This window comes from Fonsecaea monophora (assembly GCF_001642475.1).
Source record: "Fonsecaea monophora strain CBS 269.37 chromosome Unknown Scaff1, whole genome shotgun sequence".
NCBI lineage: Eukaryota > Fungi > Ascomycota > Eurotiomycetes > Chaetothyriales > Herpotrichiellaceae > Fonsecaea > Fonsecaea monophora.
In genome coordinates, this window is record NW_019173932.1 from 1,120,636 (window position 1) to 1,141,665 (window position 21,030).

The 21,030-nt window shown below is 53.2% G+C and overlaps 5 protein-coding genes across 5 annotated transcripts; 4 read left to right on the forward strand and 1 right to left on the reverse strand.

Moving 5' to 3' along the window:
• Positions 1-1,334: 1,334 nt before the first annotated feature.
• On the forward strand, positions 1,335-4,793 carry AYO21_00377 (hypothetical protein; the record flags this gene model as incomplete). The annotated part of the gene is made up of 7 exons (XM_022650367.1): positions 1,335-1,518; positions 1,568-1,722; positions 1,776-1,869; positions 1,918-2,146; positions 2,194-2,711; positions 2,795-4,666; positions 4,717-4,793. 7 exons carry the CDS (start codon positions 1,335-1,337, stop codon positions 4,791-4,793), a joined length of 3,129 nt encoding a protein of 1,042 aa, XP_022517693.1.
• A 3,165-nt stretch (positions 4,794-7,958) lies between these two features.
• On the forward strand, positions 7,959-9,781 carry AYO21_00378 (hypothetical protein; the record flags this gene model as incomplete). Its single annotated transcript, XM_022650368.1, has 3 exons — positions 7,959-8,014; positions 8,075-8,231; positions 8,300-9,781. 3 exons carry the CDS (start codon positions 7,959-7,961, stop codon positions 9,779-9,781), a joined length of 1,695 nt encoding a protein of 564 aa, XP_022517694.1.
• A 958-nt stretch (positions 9,782-10,739) lies between these two features.
• AYO21_00379 (hypothetical protein) lies at positions 10,740-14,847 on the forward strand (the record flags this gene model as incomplete). Its single annotated transcript, XM_022650369.1, has 2 exons — positions 10,740-10,976; positions 11,023-14,847. The coding sequence occupies 2 exons, from the start codon at positions 10,740-10,742 to the stop codon at positions 14,845-14,847; spliced, it is 4,062 nt and encodes a 1,353-aa protein (XP_022517695.1).
• Positions 14,848-15,670: 823 nt separating this feature from the next.
• On the forward strand, positions 15,671-17,310 carry AYO21_00380 (hypothetical protein; the record flags this gene model as incomplete). Its single annotated transcript, XM_022650370.1, has 2 exons — positions 15,671-15,688; positions 15,847-17,310. The coding sequence occupies 2 exons, from the start codon at positions 15,671-15,673 to the stop codon at positions 17,308-17,310; spliced, it is 1,482 nt and encodes a 493-aa protein (XP_022517696.1).
• A 485-nt stretch (positions 17,311-17,795) lies between these two features.
• AYO21_00381 (hypothetical protein) lies at positions 17,796-19,350 on the reverse strand (the record flags this gene model as incomplete). The annotated part of the gene is made up of 2 exons (XM_022650371.1): positions 17,796-17,995; positions 18,093-19,350. 2 exons carry the CDS (start codon positions 19,348-19,350, stop codon positions 17,796-17,798), a joined length of 1,458 nt encoding a protein of 485 aa, XP_022517697.1.
• Between the last annotated feature and the right edge of the window lie 1,680 nt (positions 19,351-21,030).

The window sequence follows — 21,030 nt, forward strand, 5'->3', positions numbered from 1 at the left end:
TTTTACCCGCAGGAGTACGAGGTAGACTGGGTTGTGTGATGCCAGAGAAGAGAAAAGTGTCAATATGTTGCCCAGATACACTCACTTGGTATGCCATCTTCAAGAATCTCATGCACCATGTGCTCTTGTACAGGTTGGGCTTGGCTGCTTGCGTGGCCTTGATCGACTTCTTCATGTCTCGCGTGGCACTGATCTGATAGGAGGTGCAGTTTCTCACCCGCTTGACTCGAGACTCACGAGGTGACACGGGCAGCCACGGGCAAGTGCTTCCCCCCAATTCAAGCAAATGGGGACTGGCGGAATCGAGACATAGCTTACGATCCTAACCTGAACAAGCGGGCTGGGCGCTGAGCTAGAATCCAAGGTTTGGGAGACTGGGACCTGCGGCGTGGATCAGTCGCAGGACGGAGTGGCTCTCATTGGTGTTTGGTTGGAGGGACAGCAAAGCCCAAGTTTGAGGTCACCCAGGTAAGCCTGTCAAAACCCCCACCGCCATCCACAGCCTAAAAGTTCCGACGACCGTTTGGGCAATCCAGGTAGCAATTGGCTCCCGATGGGCGGTGGATGGCAATGGGTGGTCCCTGAATTTTGGGCGCCACCAACGAAAGCCCAAACCCAACTAGACCAGATTCTGGCTTCCCAAAACCGCTTTTCAAGTCACGGCTCGACACGTCGCGCTCCCCAGGAGTGAGGCTTCGAGCCGTTCCTCCTATCCTCGACGTTATCACATCTCTCTCACCTTTTTGTTTCGCTTCTCGTTTTCGCCCACAAAAGAAGAAAAAGGCTGTCAGTCATCCCACCAGAGACCACGGGATACTGCGGCCTGTTCTAGGCTATAGCCAGTCTTCGTCCATCTTTTTGCACTTGTACCCAATCTTTTCGATTCATTGTTGACCACCAACACCACTTTTCAAGCCCGCCAGGTCGCCGGACAACGCAGCAACGACAACAACTCATCTTCTCCCCTTTTTTTCCCGCTTCCTCACATTCGCTTGCTCTGTTGGATCTCAAATTATTGAACCGCCCGAGTGCCTCGAAGTTTTCGGCTCACCGATTCGTCCAATGCCGGTAAACCCCTGAAATTACGCATCTTCAGTCCTGCATATGCACCCTGCCTAACTGCGAAGCATCACCACTTACCTTGTTAATTCGTCGTCACCTTTCTGTCCACCTTTCGCCCTACGGTCTTTCCTTCTTACTTACTCACCAGCATCCTGCGCATTTATCACTTTGTACGAATACTCAATCCGCCGCTCAGCGATCACTCGTCGGCTGTTGAACAGATGCAAAAGGACAACAAACTTACTTTCCACCATCGTTGAAAGTTTGGTACCATGCCATTCTTCTCAAAGGTCTTTAAAAGCAAGGATGGCCAGGGCAAAAGGACCGCGGCGCCAGTCGCAAACGGAGACTCACACAAGAAGCCTCAGTGGTCGGATGCATGGGCGCGCACGAGGGTCGACCCTGACGAGGTGTCTGAACTCCTGCATTTATGCACGGCCGAGTTGAAGTCGAGGGGTCAGTCGCCACGGTTTCTACGAGCGTGTTGATGCTTACTCTAGTCTAGCTCTCGATGTTCCCTTCTTACTGCTCCCGTTTCGTCCATCATCCGATCCATCTGCCGCGAGAACCTTTGTTCGCAATTTCTTTCTGCCACCTCATGATCGAGATCCCTTGCGGGGCTCCTTTTTGGAAACGGAACTTCGTATGACGGAAGTCATGGTATGGCACAAGGACGATATGGGTTTGTCTGAACCCTGCTGACGGTCGTGTAGGTTCTAATAAGTGTGATGAAATGGTGCTGGGCACGTTTGCCCGGCGGTGTTGTGACATGGGAGGTTTATGAAGCATTCAGAGTCGGAGAAAAAGGTCAGACATATTCCCAATCGTCGTGTCACCCAAGACTGACAAATCCAGACTCCGGCTTTGCGCGCGACGCATTCAGTACATTCATTCCAATCGGCGTTGAGTCGCCTGCTCGGCTTCAAATCATTCAAGACTTTTTTGACCTCCTTGCTTCGTTGGCAGCACATGGCAAGGCTAACGGACTGGGTGGCCACAAAGTTTCAAGATATGCCGGCTGGTGGGCATTTGAACACTATGATGCTGGAAAAGGGTTCGAGTCTGGATATCAATCATGGTCAACGTACGATGTCCTGAATTACTGCTGTGCCTCGTGTCTAACTTTGACAGTGCTGCTGATGCAACATCTCATCTCTTCTTCGCCTATCTACGATCCATGTCCCCTGGTGCAGGAAAAGCGAGTGGGATCCTGAGCCTTCCAAGATCACTACAGCAACTTCTTGACTCGACCACCTACCCTCCAAAGCATGCTCTGTTGTCGAACGATACCACAAAGGTCGTGATGATCGTTGATGTTGTCTCGCCAACTCCATACGCTTTATTGCGGCGGGCCAAGAACTTTGAATATCGAGACGATGACCGAGGTCTACAGCAATTTGCCAGTTATGACGACCCTGTTCAGGCTCTTACTGACGAATGTCGTCGCGTCCTCAAAGCGATCTCTTCGGCAAATCAATCCCAGGTCTCGAATGCAAAGACATCCACCAGCCTGACAGACCCGTCATGGTCACGATTTGAAGATATTGGCTTTGGCAGCTCCCTCGAGGATGAAGAAGAAGAGGATGACGGACTGCTTGGTCCTAGAGTCGTCTCGAAGCGACCCATGCATGCCTCAGTCCGGGAAGGAGGTTTTCAAGATCTCGCCCGGCCAACAACTCCCTCATGGCTGATTTTCTGTCCTCCGGATTTGCCGACGAACACGGTAACAAAGCTCCCGCCCCTATCCTGCTCCCGCCCGACAAGATCCTCCCTCCTATCAATACGATTGCGCCTAGAGGGCAGAGCTCGCAGTCGCACCGGAGGAACCTCGATACACAGCTGAACCTCGATCCGGGCGAGTTGGCTAGCATCACCAAGGTCAATGTGGATGATTCCTTCTGGTGGGTCTGGATCAGTAGTCTTGCTTCAGAAGAGCCAACCTCGAGAAAAGCTGTGTTCGGTCGATGCGCCCTGGTCGAAACCATTTTCCCGGATGACAAATGGATGGTGATGGAAGAGCAGGTCAAAGGTGCTGCACCAGAACCTGCGGCCGGAGCGTACATCGCTGAGAAGAAGAAGACGTTCCTGGGATTTACGACAAAACGTGGCCGGCTAACTCGACGAGGGTCGGGTTCAAAAAAGAGCCCTCTTTCACCCGAAGCCCAATTCTCCACCAACAACAGAGCCACGTTAGCGCCAGATCAACAGGCTAAGATCCAGAAAGCAGCGGCCGAGCTATCTAGGAGAAAAGAGGCTGAACAGAAGGAGGAGCAAGCCGTTCTGGCAACTCGTCGTGGACGTATGCAGGAGCCCATTGTAGCGTCCAAGACCAACAGCATCTTCACACTGGGTCCATTGATCAAGGACGAGGCTTCACCAGCCTTGCAATGGGCAAGTCAGTATGACAAGAAGGCCATCCGGGCTAAGTACCTGGGTGACTCACTGGCCGGAAAAGGCTCCCGTGAACTGTTGAACTTGCCTCAAAACGGCTTAGGAATTAGCAGGTCGACATCGACGCTGTCTGTGGTCAGCAAGAATAAGGACCTTCCACCAGCGCCGGCCGAGAAAGTGTCGCGCCCGGCTCTTGTCGAAAGGTCTCAGTCTGCTGAGCCTCCAGCTGGGACACCGATTGTCATAGAGCCTGCTCCAATTCCTGCCGAATCAACGATCCCAGTCCAGACCCCAACATTGACAGAGGCGGCAGAAGTGCCTCTGCCACCAGCTACGCCAGAAATCGTAGAGCCTCCCAAGCATCAACCAGCTAAATTGAGAAAATCTCTGGATCAGCAACGTCGTTCGCCTGAGCAGAAAAAACCGAGGGGAAAGACTCCGACTGGGCCGCCTCCTGTACAGAAAACTAGCGGCATCCGACGTCTGTTTGGAACCAAGCGATCCAAGTCACGGGAATCAAGAGTCCCAGAACCACCTGAGTCACCAGTCAACGTGGATGAAGATCCCGCCGTTGCTGCAGCCAGACGTGCCCTGGAGGGCAAACCTGCGCTCCAGGCAGCAGCCCCAGAATCCCCACCCTTAAGTCCTGGTCACTTCCAACGCCTTGCAACTGTTAAAGCTTCCCAGTCTCCAGCACCTGTAGTCCATGAAGCTCCAGAGACGCCAAAGATGACGGCGGCGTCGATACAAAGAGAAGCGACCCCAGAACTGTCCAGGGAACCGGAGGTGTTCGATCAAGTTGTTGCACCGCCGCGGACTCGCCGCGACGAAGAATATGATCAGCTCTCTCGAGTAGACACGAACGAACGCGAGCATGCTGATCGTGAGTTCTCAACGTTTGATCAAGGACCGCTCGTTGATCAGCCAGCCTTCGTACCTGTGGATACACCTCCCAGAGAAGAGTTTTTGACACCTATCGAGGAACCTCCTCATGCGCCGATCAGCCTCCATTCCGGCCGATCGTTCCAGCAGACGGAGAGCTCGGTAGAGGAGGAAGACGGACCAGCCCTTACGCAACAGGTCAGTCCTGGTGACCGATGGGCTCAGATTCGGCGAAACGCAGCCGAGAGAGCAGCGAGACAATCGGAGGAGCAGACCTCGCGGAGTCGTACGGAAACACGAACGGACGATGGGGAAACCAGTGGGGAAGAGAGTAAGTTCTGGAGCACAGTTGTTCAGGGGTCGAGACTAACGATGCAATAGCAATTGAATCACGGGTTGCACGAATCAAGGCCCGAGTGGCTGAATTGACTGGAAATATGGACAGCAACCGCCGATAAATCCAGCCACAAAGTGAAGATTAAGCAGCAGTAAACATACAGCATCTACACATCGGGCAGCACATAGTGCAGTCACATCCGACAACAGTTCCCTTTTTGCACGCGATTGCGATCAATTTTTGCGCAGAAAAGACAGCAAGGCGTTTATATGTGTTGAATTTTGGGGGTTGCAGCTTATGTGTGTCCAAGATACCACCTCCGCGTTATTCCACGCCGATGACTATCTTTCTCTCCTTTTCTTTCTCATTTGTGTGAGCGTTTGGCAACATGATCCACCTGAGCTGCGGGACAGCACCATAATAATACACCCTTTCCATCCCTTTTTTTTGTTCCCCCTTGTTAACTGTGTTGGTTGTGGGCAAATGAGGTGGGAAAACTAATAACCCTTTGATGTTGGTTTGCGCTTGAGGGCCTAGACGCGGGGTGAAAGCTTTTCTTGGGTTCCTGTGGTGGAGGTACGTTTGGGGGATTGAGGACAGTTGGGACCATCAGGGGGGAGAGAGAGGGAGCGAGAGAGAGGAGTGGGTGGCCAGAGTGTGGACAGTGGAGGCGCAAGTCGGAGCGGAAGCTATAGATGACATGGTACCCTTGAATCATCGAGAACAGGTTATGGAGCCAGATACTATTTCGACTCACAACCTCCAAGTACATGTATCGGAGGGCGGTCTGGACAATAACCGACCACGTTCAGACATCTTTGGAATCCTGAACTATGTGCTGTCTCTCCGTGCTGGCGGGTTAGGGCGTGTTCAAAGAACAAATGGTTTGTACAGGTCGGCTTGATTCTGACTATTTCTGACTGAAGGATGAGGCGAAGCTTCCTGAAAGGAAGCTTGAGGAGCCGACATGTTGGGGCCCGGGGCCAAAGATATAGTTCTCGAAATGTAAGCCAAAGCCAGGGGGGGAGGGGGGTCATTAATATACAAGTGCGGCAATAAACTCCGAGGTCGAGCAAGTCAGCTCGGCCATTGTCAGGTGAGAAAGGAGTCTGGTATGCATGATTGTTGAAGGCATCCTATTTCCCTATCTAGGAGGGTATACACGACGTGCATCTTGTAAACCGATTACTTATTGAATCCCTGATCCTACTCGGCGAGGAATCCATGGTGGATATTCATGCCTGAGATACGCGAGTGGATGGGTTTGCATGCGCGAAATGCATGTGATTTGACTATGAGTTCAGCCTCGCCCTAGCGCTGGCAAGGCTCGGCCGTGTCTATCTCTCTTGCCATCTATTTGTCGATCTACGTGGGTTTCGAGCACACGAATTTTCCTCAGGTGGGACACATCGACAACTGGATCTGAGTGGCGGCGGGCATATTCAGATGAGTCTACTGGGATGCAACCAGGTGTTCGTACGACGTAGGGAACTGTGTACTCGTACTGGTACATGATCGACGGCCGTGCAAAACGACAATGCATGGATTGACCCTCTTGTTGAGCATGGCGCCAGGATAACATGCAGCTGAGGAACTGTTAGTGCTCGCGTGGGCTGCTAAAAATAGCTGAGCTAGCATTTCAAGCGATCCAATCGCTGTCGCCCTCGCGACATGCCAAGTCACGTAAGAGCCGCAGATGAAATGGGCTAAAGGAGCCCGAAAGACTTGAAACACTAGGGCCGATGCGGTGGAGAGTTGGTTGGGCTTACCACTTACCGCATTCCTGCCTGTCTGCTGCGGAGAGGCGATCACTCTAGCCCTGATGGTGCAGGGCGCTTATTGCTGATTTCCACTCATCTCCGTCTCTTCCCAATCATGAGACGTCCGTCCCATCTGGGTGCCATCGGCACCCGGAGCAGTCGAAGTCGAGACGAAAGATGCCGCCGGCGTTGGAAGAGTGATATTGACATTCGTACCATGGCCAAAGAGAGAGAACAATGGGATTGAAAAATGACTGTTTGTGCGAGACGGGGACATACAGAGCTTGCCGTGGGATAGAGGGAACAGCAGATATCAAAATGACTTAAGAGATTTTCTGTCCTCGGTACAAGGTACACCTCGATACAAAGGGACCTAGTGTACTTACATAGGTATGTACAAGATACCGAGTACAGCAGGGTACATACTGATAGGTACCAAGGGACTCATATGACCACAAAGAGCATGTTCTGGCCCGGCCATTGCCCATCACTCAGCAACGCACCTTTCTCGGTGGCCATGTCTACTGCGCAGATACTTGGCGACCTGGGTTCCGCGGTGATCCTCAGTGACCCTCAGCGACCCTCAGCCTCCCTATAAGCACCCCCAAGGGTAATCAAGCGGAGTCCCTCGTAATAATCAAGCAACTGAGCCGGCGAGGCTCGTCGCCGCTTGAGTTTCGGGGATTTCTTGGTATTCCACTTGGCTTGCCCATTCCCAGATTTTCTTTGCCTAGGGTGCGGAGGGTCTTGCCTAGCTAGGCAGGTTGGTCACCTTTGTTACAGGGACCTCCAGTTAGGAAAACCTGCCACGGAGAGCCGCCAGTGGTAGGCGTTGTAGCTATTGCCCCCTCCTCCCACACACGCCGCCTGGCCGCCCCTCAACCCAAACTCGAGGGGATGGTCGGCAAACCTCCAACGGGCTTCGGCTGCAGCTGCACCCTTTCGCACCTTGCGTCTGCAGCCTGCACTACCAGACTACTTACTTTTGCCCAACTTCTCCCTCGCCTGATTATTTCGACCCTTCTTTCTTCTATTCTATCTTTAGCATCCATTACCCACCGTGCACATCCACGCTTCAATTACACGCTTAACAAACGCCATCGAGCCAATCCACGATGCACTCGGTGTGAGCCTCAATTAGCAAGCCACAGCACCAGTCTCGAGTTACAATTATACTTTGTTGTTACTTGTTCTAACCCATCATTGCGCCCTTTGTTCTCTGTTTTGTCTTCATTGTCGCGACCGGGACAATCCAGTGTGTCCAAGTCGCCATCCTCGCCCACTCACCCGCAGCTGCACCCTCCTCGGTCGGATATCTGGTCGACAGCGAACAAAGAGAGCTCGAGTATTTCCTTGTCTAATATACAATTTCCCTATCCGGCTTCGGGCCCCCTCTCTGGCCAATTTCTTCTCCCTCTCGACAAAGCGGTCTCGGTGTAGCCAAGTCGTTGACACTCGCCTCAGCTGACCACGAGGTACAATTGGGTCTTTGGCATATGCAAAATACGAGAAACATTTAAACAACCATGGGTCGGAGGAAGATTGAAATCAGGGCTATCAAGGATGACCGTAACCGTTCAGTGTGAGTTGTGGTGGTGGTGTTTGGCTTGTGTTTCGTGCAGTCCGCTAATTCCCCGGGCAGGACGTTCCTCAAGCGCAAAGGCGGTCTCTTCAAAAAGGCCTACGAGCTCTCTGTCCTATGTTCGGTCGATGTCGCAGTCATCATATTTGGTCATAACAAGAAGCTGTACGAATTTTCGTCCGGAGACATCAATGAAACACTGCGAAGATATCAATATGTGAGTTGAGAGTCCTGAACTAGGTCTCTTTGGAGGAGGGAATTCTTGTGCTGACATGCTGCTGTTAGTACGGAGCACCCCATGAACACAAAGGCCCTCCTGATTTCAAGAACAAGGGCGGCGAGGATGATGAGGATGAGGATGAGGATGAAGAGCACCCTGCACATGCCCGAGAGGACTCGCTGCCACCCCATCATCTCCCTCCCCAGTTACAACACCACAACTCTTTTGCGCATATCCAGCAGCCCATGGCGTCCGTCTCACCTCCAATGCCCAATGGCATGTTTCAGCCTCGACACGGCACGCCGCAACCACCGCATATGATTTCGAGGCCGCCCTCCCAGAATATGATCCGCCGAACGAGCTCCAACTTGGTTCCCATGCAACATCCTCATCCTACTCCTCCCCCGCCACAGAATGGGTTTGCCTACGTACCGAATCCACCCATTTACAACCCTCAAGGAACACCGCCTGTCCCTCCACAGCCTTCACCTCAGCCTCAGTTTCAGACATTTCCCCCTCAGCAGCAACAGCAACAGCAAGCACAAGCACCACCACCACCACTTCCACAATCCCACCAGCAGATGCAACAGGCGCACCAGCAGTACCTACAAGAACAGAGACGGCTTTCACAGCCGCCTCCGGTCTCTCAACCAAGTCTACAACCTCCACCTCAAGCAGAAGCCCGGGTCTCACCTCAACCGGAACAGTTAAACCTCCGGCCTCCGGAGCAAGCTACACCACCTCAGCCTAAGCATCTGTCGTCTAAGTCGAGAAGCATATTTACTCCGATAGATGAGGGTGGCTCGGTTTTGATGCAGCACTTCTTCGGTGCGTCAGAACCCAAACCCCAACCGAAGAAGGAAAACGAGTCGCCAGATCTCAAACCTCTACCCCGTAGCACAACGGCCCCAACCATTCCTCGACCCAATTCACAGGGTGCTCGACCGCAGACCACTGTCCCGGAATTTGCTCCGCCTACCCGAACTAATACTTCGGGATCCAAATCCGGAGCTCGACCTAAGTTGAACCTTCAGATACCTTCGGAGGCAGAGGACAACGACTCGGCTACAGGAGGGTCGCCATCACAGTCAGCTAACCCGTCAGCAAACCCAGCTAGAGGCTCGGACCATATCGTCTTACCACCACCCTCGCCGAGCGCTTCGGCGGTAATGTCAGCTGGCGCATCAGGACCACCAAATCCCTTTGCCCGGCCACCACCACCTACTTCGAATGCAAACCGCGATGCATACAATGACAATCGGAATAACATCGAAACGCCTATCTCCGCCTTACCAAGTCGGTATATGAACAACGATCTTCTGCCGAGCCCGAGCAATTTCTTCAGCGAGTGGGATCGAATGTCTGCTGTATTACCGAGTCCTCTCGTGTTCCCGACGCCTGCCGATGCCAAAGCGCTGGGATTCGGAAGTAGAGATGCAGCTCGAGAGGCTGCGAGCGAGCAAGCGAATGGGGAGAAAAGGAAGGGGAGTGTTGATCTGGCGGACAAAGAAGGGGACGTCAAGAAACTCAAAACTGGCGCCAGTTGAAGTTCTTACTCGACGTGCAAATGGTGAGGGTTTTTGCCAACGGTGAATTGTCGTTGGACGAACCTGCTTTACCACTGATGGTCTGGCCGAATTTGCACGACCACGACCGAATTATCCCAGTTAACCAAAACAAAAAGCAACTTTCACGACCTGTTACGGCTGCAATGTTAGTGGAGTTCCGGTCGCTCAGCTTGATTGCCAAATATATCCATTTTGCTTGATTGAGGTCTTTGGTAGCGATGTCAAACTCTGTGGGTGATTTGTGTTGGCATAGCGGATGGGAGTTCTGGATTTTTACAGAGGGTGCTCTCACGCAACAACGCCTGGGGTGACGGTCGGGTAGGTCAAAGTTGGAATCTACAGTTCAGACTCGGGAGGTACATGGACAGGCTGCCGAGAACGACGTTGGGTGCATCGTGAGGGTCGATATGTTGGACACTTGTTTAGATTCGTAGCCGAAGAGAGATGCGTCTCCCCAAGTCCAAAGTGTTGTGAGAGGATGAAATAGATTATCATCGAGAAGCCCTTCTCTTGATGAAGCCAACCTTGGAGCCTAGACCAGAGTGATATGGGCGATGGAAGGGAGATCTTACTCATGAACAGAATACCTATAGTCGATGAGGGCAGAAAATGAAATCTATTAATTTTGAACCGGAAGTGTCTTTTGTCCATTTTTCTATCACCTCCATGTTGGCCCCAGTTGGCGATTTGGGAGGGAAGATGTTGGCCGCAGTTGGGGGGAAGACCTCGACCTTGGACATTGAAGGTGCCGGCTTCGGAGATTTAAGCCTTGTGGGGTTCCGGAGTTCGGCATCTGGAACAATCTGAAGCCGAGATCTGGAAAGTGACACCATCTGGACCATCAATTAAACAACCAAAGAAAACCAAACAATTACACAACCGAGCAACCCAAGCAACCAAGAGCGGAACCATCAATACCAGGAGAAAAACTATCATGATGTCGTCGATCCCGCATTCACGTATCGTCAACCAATCACAGCCTATCAGAACTTCTCGCCTTATGGATCCGACGTTGTCCAAGATGCTGGGCCAATCTTGGCTCTTCGACGTCCTCGATATTTGGCCAAGCATGATCTCTTGTGTCCAGCATTCAAGTCCAGGCAGAAATCTGGGCATTGAGTCCACTGAAAAAGAGATATATAAACGACTACTTAACACGCGGACACACGACGGTGTGAGTCGTCCACGAAGTACCAGGGGTTGATGACACCCTTTCTCAGTGTCGAGTATTCCTCGAAGCTTCAGCAGACCAGATGACGAGCACGCCAGAGAAATCGCCCTTGAGCCCCGATGGCGAGGTGCCAGCTCCTCAACAAGCTGAGAAAGAGAAACAGCCCGAAGGTAGCATCAAGGACTATTTTCGCATCTTTCAGTATGCCGACGGCTATGACTGGGTGTTGAATGCGATTGCGCTCATTAACAGCATCGCTTCGGGGGCAACACTTCCCTTGATGACCTTGGTCTTTGGCACCTTTACAACCAAGTTCAACAATTTCGCCAGTGGCTCGTCAACACCACAACAGTTCAGAGACGACGTGGACCACTTTGTCCTGTGGTTCATCTACCTCTTCATAGGCAAATTTGGGACAACCTATATATCAACCGCAACGATTAGCATCTCGGCAATACGCACCACTCGTACTTTCCGGAGGAAATTTCTCGAAGCTACTCTACGGCAAGAAATCTGGCATTTCGACAAGCAGACCAATGGAGCGACAGCTACCCAAGTCACCACCAACGGAAACCGAATTCAGACCGGGATTGCCGAAAAGTTGGCCTTTGTCATCTCAGGGCTTTCTACGTTCTTGGCCTCATTCATCGTGGCCCTGGCTGCGCAATGGAAACTGGCCCTGATCACCATGTCTGTGATACCTGCAATTTTCATCGTCACCGGCATCTGCATTGCGATTGATGCGGCACAGGAGGCGAGAGTCCTCCGTATATACTCTCGAGCCGCTGTCCTAGCCGAGGAGGTCTTCTCGTCTATCCGAACAGTCCACGCTTTCTACGCACAGAAGAAAATGGCTCAGAAATACGACACGTTCCTGGCAGAAGCCCACAAAGAAGGCAACAAGAAGTCTCCCAACTATGGAGTCCTCTTCTCCACGCAGTTTTTCCTTGTCTATTCGGGAATTGCACTGTCGTTCTGGAAAGGATTCAGAATGTATCAGAGCGGCGAAGTTGAAAACGTTGGCGATGTCTTCACGGTGGTTTTGTCGGTCATTATCGCTTCCTCGTCAATCTCGACCATTGCGCCACAAATTCAGGCTATCACCAACGCATCGTCTGCCGCTTCGGAACTGTTTAGTGTCATGGACAAACCTTCACTTCTAGACCCTCTCAACCCCGCGGGCGTACAGCCATCCTCATGTGAAGGCCACATCGAGGTCACAGACCTGGACTTTGCTTATCCATCACGACCAGCTGCTCAGGTTCTACGCGGACTGACCGTCAGCATTCCCGCCGGGAAGACCACGGCTCTAGTAGGAGCCTCAGGCTGTGGAAAGAGTACACTGGTAGGGCTTCTTGAGCGATGGTATCCTCCGACCGCGGGTCATATTACACTTGATGGAATTAAGTTGGATGAATACAATGTCAAGTGGTTGAGAAGCCAAATTCGTCTTGTACAACAAGAACCAGTCTTGTTTCGAGGAACCGTGTTCGAGAATGTCGCCAAAGGGTTTCTCGACGAGCAACGAAGATTTCCCCCCGAGATGCAGATGGAATTGGTCCGAGAAGCCTGCAAGGCCAGTAATGCCGATGACTTCATTAACGAACTTCCTCAAGGCTATGAGACTCAGGTTGGGGAGCGGGCTGGGACACTCAGTGGAGGTCAAAAACAGCGGATCGCCATTGCTCGCAGCATCATCTCCGATCCGAAGATCCTTCTTCTCGACGAAGCCACAAGCGCTCTTGATCCTACAGCTGAACGACTTGTCCAGGATGCTCTGAATCGGGTGTCGAAACACCGGACCACCCTGGTCATTGCACACAAACTAGCGACTGTGAAGGCCGCTGACAACATCGTGGTCATGTCCCACGGACAGATCGTTGAACAAGGTACCCACCAGCAACTGCTCGATCTGAACGGTCATTACGCCGGGTTGGTTCGAGCTCAGGATCTCGGTGCTGCCGAAGAGCATGAGTCCAGCAAGCTTTTGAGCGAGAAACAGACCATAAATGTGACGGGAGAAGGGTTGGGGCTTCAACGAACAATCACCGCTGCGACATCTGAGGGCGGTAACGCGGAAAGACGGACCAGCCCTGTGGGGACTCTCAACTACTCACTCTTGCGATGTATCTACATCATGTTCTGTGAGCAAAAGTCACTGTACTGGTGCTTGGGAATCTCTGCCTTCGCTGCTCTTCTCAGTGGCGCGACGTACCCGGCCCAGGCCGTCCTCTTCTCCAAGCTCTTGACAATTTTCCAGCTGACAGGCAAGGCAGCCCGCGACCGAGCCGATTTCTTTGCGTTGATGTTCTTTGTTGTCGCGATCGGAAACTTGGTGGCTTATTTTGTAATCGGATGGTTGACCAATATCATTGGACAAACAGTCACTCATCGCTATCGGGCGGAAATGTTTCAACGTGTGCTTGACCAGGACATTGAGTTCTTCGACCTTCCAGACAACACGTCGGGCGCCTTGACCTCGAAGCTCTCTACCCTTCCCACTCAACTACATGAACTGATTTCGTTCAACATCCTGCTCATCTTTATCATCGTGGTCAACGTGCTGGCGAGCAGCATTCTGGCTTTGGCGTATGGGTGGAAACTAGGCCTATCCGTGATATTTGGGGTGCTTCCACCTCTGCTTTTGTCTGGCTATCTTCGCATCCGGCTGGAAACTAAGCTCGAGTCTCAGGTCTCGGACAAATTTGCGGAAAGTGGCGGGTTGGCCAACGAAGCCGTCTCATCGATTCGAACTGTGGCTTCGTTGACCCTTGAAGCCCATGTCCTGGAGGAGTACTCGCAAATGCTCAGCAGCATCGTTTTGAAGTCGACGCGGGCATTGGTGTGGACAATGTTCTGGTATGCTCTGTCGCAGTCGATCGTGTTCTTGGCCATGGCTCTTGGTTTCTGGTACGGAAGTAGGTTGTTGGCGTCAGGAGAGTACACTACCACACAATTCTACACCATCTATGTCGGGGTGCTCTTCGCGGGCCAAGCAGCGGCTGAAATCTTTGGGTATACGACTTCCATCACCAAAGCTCGAAGCGCTGCCAACTACATACTCTGGCTGAGGACGTTGAAGCCGACCATCACGGAGACGGAGACCAACAAAAATGAGGGACCCGAAGGGGATGGACCTGTCGATTTTGAAGATGTCGAGTTCCGCTACCGCCAGAGAGAGACGTCGCGGGTGATTCGGGGCATCTCGATGAGCATCAGGCCGGGACAGTTTGCAGCTTTTGTTGGCGCGTCAGGCTGCGGCAAGTCGACGCTTGTGGCTCTTCTGGAGAGATTCTATGATCCCACATCGGGTCGGATCTGTTTCTCACACAAGGACATTGCGGCCATGTCACCCCGACTCTACCGCGGACACATGTCTCTTGTGCAGCAAGAACCGACATTGTACCAGGGCTCCGTCCGCGAGAACGTTTCTCTTGGCCTCGACTTTGAACCCTCTGAGGACCAGATTCAGGAGGCGTGCCGTAAAGCAAACGCCCTGGACTTTGTCATTTCCCTTCCCGAGGGGTTTGACACGCCGTGCGGATCGCGAGGGGCGCAGCTGTCGGGCGGACAGAGACAGCGGATCGCGATCGCGCGGGCTCTGATCCGGAACCCCAAGCTCCTCTTACTCGACGAGGCCACCAGCGCCCTGGACACGCTGTCGGAGAGGCTGGTGCAGGCGGCGCTGGACGAGGCCACCATGTCGCGGACCACGATTGCCGTGGCGCACCGGCTGTCGACGATCCGCGAGGCCGACGTGATCTTTGTGATTGCGAACGGCAAGATTGCAGAGATGGGCACGCACGCCGAGCTGCAGCAGCTGAAGGGCCGGTACTATGAGATGTGTCTGGCGCAGTCGTTGGACAGGGCTTAGGTCGGCCCAGCCCAGCTCAACTTGATCCAAAGGAGGTTGTTTGTTGGCCTCTTTTGCTCTCCACTTCATATTTGTCTGTATCCTCTCACGCCTGTAAAAGTAATTTAGTAAGTACTACCTGGGTACTCCACAACGAAAAGTTCATATTGCCTCGTGCAAACTGTACCGAGTACCTCGTAGGGGGGGCCTCGCACCCAGATGACCATCGCCGCCGACATCGTTTCGGGACAACAGTCAACCCGCCTCATCCACAAGGTGCCATCCAGGCCATCCACCTCTCCTCAATTCGGCTAGGTAGGTAGCCGGTAGAGTCCCACATAAATAATACCTACTCGTAAGTCCCTGTAGGTATACGACTCGACAAGCACCGCAACCAGTGGATAACACGACGTTTCTCCGAGGACACTCATGGAACGTCCACTCCCACGGATCGATTCTTGACGGCGTCCAAACTCGACCGGGACAAGCTGGACGAAAGGAGTGTTCGACCGGATAATATCAGATAAAATCAGAGATGCGACGGCCTGCGGTGCGGTCCCGGTTTGTGGTGGTTAGAGGTTAGGGCGCCTCTGTTAGACCAATCCTACCCCTGTCACCTGTGAGGCTGGCAATGGTCAAAGGCTATTTGGAGATACCGAGTTATCTCTCTTCTGTTTCAAATTAGACGGAGAGCGCAGTCAAGTCGCGTGGTAGTATATATTCAGCACCAGTGCCGTGGCCCGTGGAAAGGGACTCGAGTTGACTTGGATAAACAGGTGATAAATCTATCGGTCGTTATCGTTGGGAGGTGAAAAGGTGAAAAGGTGAAAGGCAGGGAGAGACAATGTCTTGGGTCGTCGAGGTGTGTATTCATTTCAACTTCCGTAACCATCTTTTTTCCCCGCGCCGTGTGTGACTGAGAGGTCATGAATCAATGGGGAGGGGTGGTAAGGGAAGTGTTGGACAAAGTACGAGAGATGTTGACTGACTGGATGGATCGTACGTATATGGTGATTGTAGTACGTGCTTGGCTTCCACAACTGGTGGAACAAGATCAACGCGGTCAAGGAGGACATTTTGAACCAGAAACTCGCCTTGCTTCAGTCATCCTCTTCTTCCTCAGCCACCTCGACAGATCAACAACAGCACCACCAACAAAACCCGCCTCTCCTTCGACTCGGTATCCTCTCCGCCGCGGCCATAAACTACACCGCCATCTGGGACCCCGTCTCGACACACCCGGACGTGATCATCACGGGCCTCGCGGCCAGGGACAAGGCGCGGGCAGAGGCCCAGATCGCGAGCAACAAGCGCTTCTTGCCCCGCGAGTGCAAAGCCTACGGATCGTACACGGCGCTGTTGGACGCCGACGATGTCGACGCCGTGTACATCGCCGCGCCGAACGGGCTGCATCACAAGTGGGCGCTCGAGGCGCTTGCGCGGGGCAAGCACGTCCTGGTCGAGAAGCCCATTGCGTCGAACGCACGCCAGGCCCGGGAGTTGCGCGACGCCGCGACCGCGGCCACAGCGAGGTACGCACGCCGGGTCGTCCTCCTCGAGGCCTTCCACTGGCGCTTCCACCCCAGCGTTCACGTGGTCAAGCGGCTCCTCCTGGACGGGCAGTACGGGCGTGTCCTCGGGGTGGATGCCCGCGCCATCCTCCCCGGCGGCGTGCTCGGCACGGACGACATCCGCTTCCAATACCGCCTGGGCGGCGGGTGCTGCATGGACCTGACGTACGTGTTCAGCGCCATCGCGTACTTTGCCGCCCGCGACGTCGCGGACCCGAACCTCGAGTTCGAGGTCGTCGACGCCAACGCCCGTCTGAACCGCTCGGACCCCTTGGTCGACGAGGCCGTCGAGGCGACGATCCGCATCAGAGATCCTAATCCTTACCCTCGTCCCAAAACCTCCGCAAGCGAAAGCCCCAACGACGGCAAATTGCCGTTGCCCGCAGAGATCACAGCAACCCTGACCGCCGACCTCGCGCAGCCCAAGCTCTTCGGCCTGATCCCCAAGCTCTGGGCCGTCGGCGCCCCGACCGTGACGATCCAGTGCGAACACGCCGAGATTGTCTTTGAGAATTTCATGGGGCCCTGGACCACGCATAAGATCTCCGTCGTGCCTGTGGCGCGGGACGCAGTCACTAATAAGATCGTCAAGCGAGGGGCCGGCCAGTCGGGTGTGTCGAGCGTTAAACCAGCCACACTCAAGCAGTTCAAGGGAGGACCACTCTGGGATCGCGAGTTGACGCCCACCACGGCGGGGGACGGTAATGGTGGTGGTCAAGAGTGGTGGACCACCTACCGGTGGCAGCTCGAGGCGTTTGTCAGGATGATTCGCGACGGTCAGGACGACTCGGGTACTTACCACTACAAAGGTCCCTGGGTTGACGTGACCGAGAGCATTCGCGTCATGGAAATGATCGATAGTACCTATGGAAAGTTGGGGCTGCCGCTTCGGGGGGTGGAGGGAGATGGGTGAAGAGGTAGAGAGCTGACTTAAGGAAATAGGAGAATAGATGGACAGATGGACCCAACATGCAGGAGGACAGACAGGTCGGTGGATGAATGGATAAATCCACAGCAAAAGAGACCTAGATGTGGCTGAGAAGATGGACAGATATAGACCCGTGATAGTGAGCTGCGGCTCTGTATATCTATCTACATCCTCCCCCAACAAGGCTGTGGACAAGGGAGGGACCGCAACCAGAAGAACGAAATTTGTATTTCCAGCAACCTACATACATATCTCTAACACTCTGTTGCAAATGACCGTGGATCCGACCAGACCCCCAATGGATACAATATGGAGGTCATTCCTCGAATCCCTCGACTGACCCCAGACGAGCTTATACTTTCATGCTATACGAAACACAAACCACACATCAGCAATATTCTAATCAAAGGACTTTCGACAACGTAGAATGCGACACGGCTCCGAAGTAGGGGAACTCGGACACACAAAACTTACTTGATGTTGATCTGCTTGGGCTCTAGGTACGCCTTGAGCCCTTCTTCACCCAGCTCGCGGCCACTGCCGGATTGCTTGACCCCTCCAAAGGGGGACTGGATCTCGGGTAGAAAGGGGCTGTTGATGGAGACGCCGCCGGTCTCGAGCGCAGATGCTACGCGCAGGCCGCGGGTGAGGGAGGCTGTGTAGATTGACGCTGTTCACAAACGGTCAGTTTCTTCGTGCAGGAGACGAAATGATATGGATCGCAATGGGTGAGAGGGGGGTAGAGCGAACAAGGAGAGAAAACATACAAGCCAAGCCGTACGACGACTCATTCGCCAACGCAATTGCTTCCTCTTCCGTCTTGAACGTCTTGATGCTCATGACCGGTCCAAAGATCTCCTCGTCCCAAATCCGACTCCCCGGCTTAGGATTCACAAAGATGGTCGGCTCGATCAGGCACCCCTTGTCTCCCTTTCGGGACCCGCCGGTGAGTAGCTGCGCATCGCCCTTGCCGATATCAATATAACCCATCACACGATCATATTGAACCTTGTCGACTACCGGACCATGTGTCGTCGTTGGTTCGAGCGGATTGGCGCCCATGCCGGCGGAAACGGCCTCAAATTGTTGCTTGAGGGCCGCTTCGAATTTGGGCGCAAAGTCTTCCTGGACGAGAACCCTGGATGCCGCCACACAGATCTGTCCGGAGTTGACGAGGAAGCCCTGTCCCACGCCTCCGATCGCAGCTTCGAGCGGTGCGTCATTGAACACAATAGCTGGCGATTTGCCCCCTAGTTCTAGGGTTACCCGCTTCATGTTCGACTTCAACGCGGCTTGTTGTACCGCCTTGCCACCTCCAATCGAGCCGGTGAAGCTGATCTTTGAGATGTCCATATGCGAGGCTAGCAGCGCGCCAGTGTCTCGCTCCCCAGTCACGAACTGAACAACTCCGTCGGGAAAGCCTGCTTCTTTGTAGAGAGGAGCAAGGCCAAGGACTCCCAACGGTGATTTTTCCGATGCCTTGAAAATAAAGGAGCAACCTGCAGCCAGAGCTGGTGCTATCTTCCAGCCGACGTAGAGGAAGGTGGCATTCCAGGACGCAATTCCGGCGCACACGCCCACAGGTTCGTAGCGGACGATCTTGTACACGCCGTTGTCCTCGGTGAACGTTTTGCCGGGGATTTTGTCTGCCCAGCCTGCATAGTAGCGGTACACGGAAACCATGTGAGGGAGGTCAAAGTGCTTAATCATGGAGAACGGGCGACCCGTAGGCAGAGACTCCAGACGAGCGAGTTTGTCCAAGTTTTGCTCCACCAAGTCGGCGAATTTCAGCATACACGCTGCACGTTGGGCACCCGTGAAGCTCTTCCACGGTCCCTTCTTCGCCGCCGTGACGGAGGCCGCGACGGCGGCGTCAATGTCTGCACTGTTGGCCACATGGACATCTTCTGCCACAACACTTTCATCCCAAGGATTCGTGAGGGTCAGGCGGTCTGAGCCTTTGGATGGGACGAAGGCCCCGTTGATGTAGAGTTTGCCATTGTACTCGTCAGAAGAGAGAACCATTTTGATGATGGAGGAACTGCCCGCTGCTATTGCACGTCACGAAGTATCTGAGGAGGACTAAATCAGTGCAGCTGGAATCTTTGAAGAGCGGTTTTCTGATTATATCTTCTTTTCTCCGGCAACCAACCTTTCCTGAATCCAGAAACAGAAACACGCATGTGCTTGCAACAGGCGCCTGAAGGTCGCTATGGCTTTCCAAGCTGTCAGCACTAGAACAATCACCAGCAACTACTTTGAGGTTTTCTGCGAGACTCTTCTCCTTCTCCACGGAGACCTGACTTGTTCAAACTGTAGCGGATGAAAAAGGTCGACGGCTTTCTCGGTCCGCCTGGCCATTGTCTCTGACCACATACGGCTTGTTGTGGGGGCCGATCCACCAGACTCATGCTGCCCGTGGACAGACAGCATCTCAGGCTGGAGCCAATTCCGCGAATATTTGGTTTGGCAAATGGGACTTCGGCAGACACTTGGCTCAAGAAGCTCTTTCGCAACCAATCGTTTGCATTACCGCGTTGGCCTCTATCGATTGGGGTTCGTACACGTGTAAAAGGTACGGGTTTTGTGCAGATAGAGCAAAGTCATATTGCAGAAACGCGGAATCTAGACCTCGTCAGCTCTGGGCCTCCGGTGCACAAGTTTGTAATCATTGTCAGCTCCGATGCTTCTTTAGTTTGCGTGACTATTTCGCAGCGTAGCAGGCCAGTAAGTATAAGCAGCTCTTAAGTAGGAAGTCGGGAGCACCGCCGTAAGATGTGACGGCAAGCAGAACTACAAGTATGGTGATGCAAGTGAGAGAGTTTTGAAGCGTGACTGAAGGACTTGTTAAATCTTTGTGAGCAGAGATATATAACACTATTATAAAAGCTTTTCACCACGAAGGATTGCGCAAAGAAACGTATAGTTACTCTGAAACATTACGAACACCTCCGAGATTGTTGAAAGAGGAGGAGAAGACCATGTGATAGTGATATATACATTTCAAGAAGCCGCCATCGAGACTCAGTATGTAACCCAGGAGGACATCATGCGGAACCAGACAGAAGGCGCACCTGGGCTCTACGAATCGCAACCAATCGCAACCACGGGGTACTAGGAATAGGGGGACAGAAAGTGTTCCCCTATAAGGAAATGCCTTTGGACAATAAAAAACAATCAGGAGGTGCCCGTAAAGGCACGCAACTACTCGGTACGAAGCGAAACAGAAAAAGGAAGGAAAAGGTAATAGGTTTTATACCCCAGAGGGTTTTCCCTATTCTATTCTATATTGGTAGTACCCCGACATAAGCTTTATAGCTTCTAGGTGTAGGAATAATAAAAATAAAAAAAAAACGCCTTGTAAGCCTTGCTCAGTGGATTGGGAATGTGAGAGTCGATCAGATGAATGCCAAGGCTGGCGGAATTCAAGGCGTCTCTTATCGATAAGGACCACGTGAGGAGCTGGTGCGCTGTTTGTGACTCAACGGAGGAACATGGTGAATTCTGCTAGGTCCTGGGGACCGTCTGACTATATACCTTCGAGTAATTTACAGGGCCCTACCGGCGCTAGTCCGAAGGCCTTCGGCCGAGGACTAGCGTGACGGTCATTACACGTCCTTGGCATTCCTGCCAGTCACAGCCTCCCCTACTTAGCTTCGAAGGCCCTCCTTCGACGGCACTCGTGGACAAGGCTGTCGGCCTCAC